The sequence below is a fragment of the Triticum aestivum genome, chromosome 4B (genome assembly GCF_018294505.1).
Source record: "Triticum aestivum cultivar Chinese Spring chromosome 4B, IWGSC CS RefSeq v2.1, whole genome shotgun sequence".
NCBI lineage: Eukaryota > Viridiplantae > Streptophyta > Magnoliopsida > Poales > Poaceae > Triticum > Triticum aestivum.
This window is the reverse complement of record NC_057804.1, coordinates 74418696-74425243: the sequence shown is the minus strand read 5'-3', so window position 1 is coordinate 74425243 and position 6548 is coordinate 74418696. Positions and strand designations below refer to the sequence as shown.

At 48.4% G+C, this 6548-nt stretch overlaps 1 protein-coding gene across 1 annotated transcript in view; it reads left to right on the top strand.

The window, feature by feature from the left end:
- Nucleotides 1–3445: 3445 nt before the first annotated feature.
- The window catches only part of LOC123091104 (probable inactive leucine-rich repeat receptor-like protein kinase At3g03770), a 6767-nt gene continuing 3664 nt past the window's right edge, over nt 3446–6548 (top strand). Inside the window, exons 1-2 of the mRNA XM_044512504.1 lie at nt 3446–4058; nt 4958–6505. Of these exons, the coding sequence (XP_044368439.1) occupies nt 5167–6505 (1339 nt within the window). The 5' untranslated portion in view covers nt 3446–4058; nt 4958–5166. The remainder of the gene's footprint in view (nt 4059–4957; nt 6506–6548) is intronic.

The window sequence follows — 6548 nt, the reverse complement described above, 5'->3', positions numbered from 1 at the left end:
GGGGGGGCGGCCAAGGGGAGGGGGCTTGCCCCCCAAGCATGGGGGACGCCCCCTTTAGGGTTTCCCCCAACCCTAGGCACATGGGCCCAACAAGGGGATGCGCCCAGACCTCCAAGGGCTGGTTCCCTTCCCACTACGGCCCATAAGGCCCTCCGAGAGAGGTGGCCCCTCCCGGTGGACCCCCGGAACCCCTCCGGTGGCCCCGGTACAATACCGGTATGCCCCCGAACTTTTCCGGTGACCGTACGACAACTTCCCATATATAAATCTTCACCTCCGGACCATTCCGGAACTCCTAGTGACATCCGATATCTCATCCGGGACTCCGAACAACATTCAGTAATCACATACAAGTCTTCCTAATAACCCTAGCGTCATCGAACCTTAAGTGTGTAGACCCTACGGGTTCGGGAATCACGCAGACATGACCGAGACAGCTCTCTGGCCAATAACCAACAGCGGGATCTGGATACCCATGTTGGCTCCTACATGTTCAACGATGATCTCATCGGATGAACCACGATGTCGAGGATTCAAGTAATCCCGTATACAATTCCCTTTGTCAATCGGTACGTTACTTACCCAAGATCCGATCGTCGGTATCCCAATACCTCGTTCAATCTCGTTACCGGCAAGTCACTTTACTCGTTACATAATTCATGATCTCGTGACTAACCACTTAGTCACATTGAACTCATTATGATGATGCATTACCGAGTGGGCCCAGAGATACCTCTCCGTCATACGGAGTGACAAATCCCAATCTCGTTTCGTGCCAACCCAACAGACACTTTCGAAGATACCTGTAGTGCACCTTTATAGTCACCCGGTTACGTTGTGACGTTTGGTACACCCAAAGCACTCCTACGGTACTCGGGAGTTGCACAATCTCATGGTCTAAGGAACTGATACTCGACATTTAGAAAAGCTTTAGCAAACGAACTACATGATCTTGTGGTATGCTTAGGATTGGGTCTTGTCCATCACATCATTCTCCTAATGATGTGATCCCGTTATCAATGACATCCAATGTCCATAGTCAGGAAATCATGACCATCTATTGATCAACGAGCTAGTCAACTAGAGGCTCACTAGGGACATGTTATGGTCTATGTATTCACACATGTATCACAGTTTCTGGTTAATATAATTACAGCATGAATAATAGACAATTATCATGAACAAGGAAATATAATAATAATCATTTTATTATTGCCTCTAGGTCATATTTCCAACACTCGCCTCTTCGGCTGAAGTCTGTTCATTTCGTCTCCCTCGTTCCCTTCAGCTCCTGGCGCAACCTCTCGCCTCCTTCATTTGCGCCTATAAAAGGTAGGTCGCTCCTCTCAGAGAGACGCACCAGAAGATCCTCTTCCTCTTGCGACAAAGTTCCTGAGCACCGCGCTACTGCTACGATCTTCGCCATTCCGGATTGCGGCATGCACCGTAGGTCAGGACAGTAGGCCTCCGAAACTCCACCTCGTTGAGTCTTGTACGGGAGAAGGGTGATAAGTTTTTTGGGGAGCGCTCAGCGTGACTACTGACTTCTTCGTCACGGATGCCCCAGACTCTGACGACTACTTCCCCAACGATGACTTCTTCCCCGACGTCGACAACCTCGTCGATGACATGGCTGGCGAGGACACCGACCCCAGGACCGGTGCTTCTACTCCCACTCCCGATGCTTCTGCTCCCGTTCCGTACGTCCTCATACTCCTTATGTTAGAGGTTCCATCACAACTTCTTGCTCTAGTGTCTGTTCTAGATGTGTTCCGTTCTAGCTCATATATGCAGATGCTATTTACCTTCTCTCTGTCAGTTTGCATGACTTACTTTATATATGATATATTAGTCATGCGTTATCTAGTATTTCCGTTAATAAAAATATTCGGTAAATTGCTAATATTTCCAACACTAGTTAAGACCGACAAATGCTGCTTGATATCCATGCCGACACTTGCGGACACCACCACAACATCTCGGTCCCTAGTGAGCAAGGCTTACCGACATGGTTTTTGTTGACTTATGGTAAAGACGTAGACGACATAGTCAAGAACTGCCTGGGATGCTTGCGCTTCACTAAGGTCAGTCGTTTACCGGCTACAATCTTCAAAACGGTCCCAATTGCATGGCCTTTTGTGATCTTGGGGCTCGACACGGTTGGACCTCTGAAGAAGGCCAAAGGAGGATTTAGGTATCTGCTTGTAGCGGTCGACAATTCACGAAGTGGATCGAATCGAAGCCGATAACCAGTCAAACTGTCGAACCAACCATTAAATTCTTATCTGGCATCATACACCGTTACGACAATGCCCCACAACATTATAATAGACAACGGGAAATATTACAGCCAATAAGTTCAAAGATGGTTGCAGTGATTGTAGTATCAAACACGACTTTGCTTCTGTGGCACATACGCACTCCAATGGGCATGTCGAATGGACCAACGGACTGATCCTCGGCGGTATGAAACCTAGGTTAATTATATCATTGGAGAAGGCCGCCGGAAAGTGGATTAATGAACTTCCCTCAGTCCTCTGGAGCTTCAGAACAAGGCCAAACCTGTCTACTGGCTGCATTCCGTTTTCCATGGTGTATGGAGCGGAAGCCGTCCTTCTCGGTGACCTCGGTCATGATTCCCTTCTCGTATCTCGCTACGTGGAGAAAGATGTAGAGCTGGAGCGTCACGGCGACTTGGATGTGCATGGGATCGGGTGGTGGTGCGCGACGGGGAGCGGAGGTAGGTGTGTTTGCTTATGACGGCGGGCAGCGACAACACGTGGCGGCGGAGGGGAAGTGGCTAGGCAGCCAGCAGCACGCGAACGTGGGGAGCTGGGGACGAGCAGCCCGTGCTCCGACACGCATACTAGCTGCTCAATGAAATGTCCTAGAGAGGAAATGTTTTGCGGGAGAAGAGGGTTGATGCAGACATGTAGGCCCCATTTGTCATAACAATCAACTTAACGGTCCGACATAACAGAGTTGACTTTTGCGCCATGTCAATCATAACTTGTGGACCACGGGTGTGATAATCACCTTTAGTTTGGCTATATAAACCGGTCACGAGCATAATGTGGTAGTTTTTAACAAAAACTTCAGAACAAATTTGATACTCCAGCTTGTTGGCAATAAAAAAAAAGTGATAGGCATGCGGCACACACACTTGTGATGTGATGTTTTTTCACTATTTACTCAGAGGATGGATTTGTAGAAGTACACACCTTTGCATTCTGGACCAAGAATGGGCACCCTTCTTCTCTGCATCTACTAGCGTGAAAAATACAAGGACAATCTCCTTCGTAGCGTGCATCCAAAGCCGTGGACCATGGACAACGATCACATCAGATCAACCCATCTAGGAGTACCAAAACTTACCTGCAAAATTCCACTGCTACAGCATAGACCATATCCATCACAGATCACCATTACCGATGAGCGCAGACGATCCCAGACGAGCTCTCCTTGGACGGCTGCCTTCCCCACGCAGTCGGCAGTCCCGCTCCCAGAGGCGCAGCGCAGTCAAAAAAGACATTAAAGCGGTTACTCCGCTGCCCCAACCACTCCGCCTCCGCCTCCGGCTCTGTGCTTTTATTGCTCGCTCTGCTACCGCCAGTGCCAATCGCCAGGCCCCGTCCGGAGCACTGTAAACCAGTAACAATGGAGGATGGCTGCTCTGCTCTGCTCGATTGATCTCTCCCCCTGGTGAGGAGGGGTAGCGGTGGCCGGTAGGCAGCTGGGTAGCGTTGGCTCGGCTGTGTGAGCGTCCGTCACCCCGCCGACGGGCCATTACTCGCGCGCAGGTGGAGGTCCGTCGCCGGCTCTCGACTCGCTTTCTGGGGGAGGCGGGTGAGAGATCCCATGTGCATTGGGGCCCTGAAGCAAGCAGCAGCCAGCGTCTCTCGCGCCGCGGGCAGCCGCGCGTCTCACCTGCCCCGCCTCTCCCTCCCTTAATTCTTTGCCCGCCGCCGCTCCTGACCTTGGTGGGTGGGCAAGGAGGAGGGAAGCTCCCGTGACCTGTGGTGGTGGTTCTCGGGGAACCCCCGGCGGCCGGCATTCAGGTCAGAGGTTCTGCTTGTTTCTCTGCGGTGGATAATCTCCAGTGCTGATAAACTGTGCTTCTGCTCTTGTTACCCATTCGTGCCTCCCTGTTCCTTTGCAGTTTTCTTGCTCAGTTTCTGTGTGTGATTTGGAGTGAAGTTTATGCATCCTTCCTCTTCCCCGTGTGAAGAGAATCCCCACTCATCTCTACCTGGAAACTTCTATTTGCTTTAAGTTTTGGAAAAATGGAAGAAAATCTGCTTCAATTTTTTCTGTCATTTTGGGTTTTTTGTTTGTTTGTGTGTATAGATAATGGAAGAGAACATCCAAAGATGCACACAACGAAATTATTACATTTTCCTTTCCCCACCGCAATTTTGTTTTGCCTTCAAGTTTGCTGCTTTTTTTGGCTGTCTTTTTTTATGGTTTTTGCTTGCAAGCTCAGATTTGTGCGTATCTAACTTGTTTATCATTTCCCCCCTTCTGCTTTTTTGCTTGCACAAGAGGAGTCTTAACATTCCTTCAAAAATTAACTGACGAGTTTGAGATGTCTGTATTTGAAGTAGAATATGTTCAATTTACTGTAGTTGCTGCTGTGTACTTATTGAAAATCAATGCTCCCCCCTGTAGTTTTCACAGCATGTCGTTTTCTTTGTCGGGTCCAAACAGTTTTACAAGCCTGCACCTTCATATATATTTTTACTGCAAACAAGTGAGAACTATTCCCTCTGCTTTTCCTGTTTCAAATTTGCTGCGTCCCTTCACCAAAATAGTTTGATGTTTTTTAAGGGCAAGCCAGATTATATGAATCAGGTTCTGTGACAGATTTGCTTTCCTATTATTTGGATAAGACACATTTGCTTTTGGCCTTAATTATTTCATCCTCAGTAATTTCTGAAAACTATTCCTTTCCGCGCAGGAAGCTGTACTGTGAGATCAATAAAAGCAAAGTTCTTTCAACGAACAATTTTTGCTGCTGCTGCGGTTTTTCATCCCTGCCTTCAGTATCAAAGTCCTGGCTGAAACTCTGAAACTCCTGGTTGAGAAATTGGAAAGCGTACAACTTGCCAAGATACACAGGCAGGCAGTTGAAATAGGATACAGTCTTGGGCACAAAGCTGGGCTCCAATGGCTTGGCAGTTAACTGCCCTTGTGATGACCATAACCTGTTTGATGTTATTCCGCACAAGCGAGCAGTCCTCAGAAAGTGAGCTGCTGCAGCAGCTCAGGAAGCAGCTGGAGTACCCTAGGCAGCTGGAAGTCTGGAACAATCCAAGTGGTAACCCCTGCTACACTCAGCCCACTTCGGTGGTCACTGTAACGTGCGAGGGGGATGCCGTTACGGAGCTCAAGATTGTCGGTGATAGGATCACTAAGCCACCAAAGTTCAGTGGCTATCCTCTTCCAAATGTTAGCCTCTCTGAAGCCTTTGTTATCGATTCATTTGTTACTACGCTGACAAGGCTGACTACCTTGCGGGTTGTGATCCTGGTGTCTTTGGGCTTATGGGGCCCTCTCCCCGACAAGATTCACCGGCTGTCTTCGCTTCAAGTGCTTGATCTGAGCTCAAATCTTCTGTATGGATCCATCCCTCCGAAGCTGTCGGCCATGTCGAGGCTTCAGACCCTGACACTGGATGGTAACTACTTCAATGGAACTGTGCCAGACTGGTTTGGTTCGCTCTCGAACCTCACGGTCCTTCGTTTGCAGCGTAACCGGTTGAAGGCGTCAATACCAGCTTCAGTTGGTAAAGCTACAATGCTTACCGAGCTAGCTCTTGCCGGCAACAATATCTCAGGCGAGGTTCCAGCTTTGGATAGTTTGGTAAAACTTGAGATGTTGGATTTGAGGGACAACGAGTTAGATGGAGAGCTTCCAGACATGCCTACATCATTGGTAACAGTCCTGCTTAGCAAGAACTCATTCAAGGGTGAAATTCCTGAAAAGTTTGGTCAACTGAACAGGCTTCAGCACCTTGATCTCTCATTCAACTTTCTCGAGGGCAAACCTCCGGAAAAACTCTTTGATCTCCCAAACATCAGTTATTTGAACCTGGCAGCCAACATGCTCAGTGGATCACTTTCGAGTAGTTTAACATGCAGCAGCACCCTCGGCTTTGTGGATCTGTCTACTAACCGAATCACAGGTGAGCTGCCTGCTTGTCTAAGTGCCAACTTGAATAACAGGGTTGTTAAGTTCGACGGGAATTGCTTTAGTGCTGACCCTGAACACCAGCATGAAGCTAACTATTGTCAACAACCTCATAAGGGGAGAAGATCAGGCAAGGATGTTGGACTTGTGGTTACTATTGTCGGTATAGTGCTGATTGTGCTTGTTCTTTCTCTTCTATTAATGGCTTCAAACAAAAGAAACTGTCAGAGAGTTACAGCAGAACAGCAGTTGCTGCAAAAGCAAATGCAAGATAATTCGACTCCAGGAATGTCCTCCGAACTGCTAGAAAGTGCAAGTAAGACTTGTTCTCCAGTAATATTGCATTTATACCCCCCCCC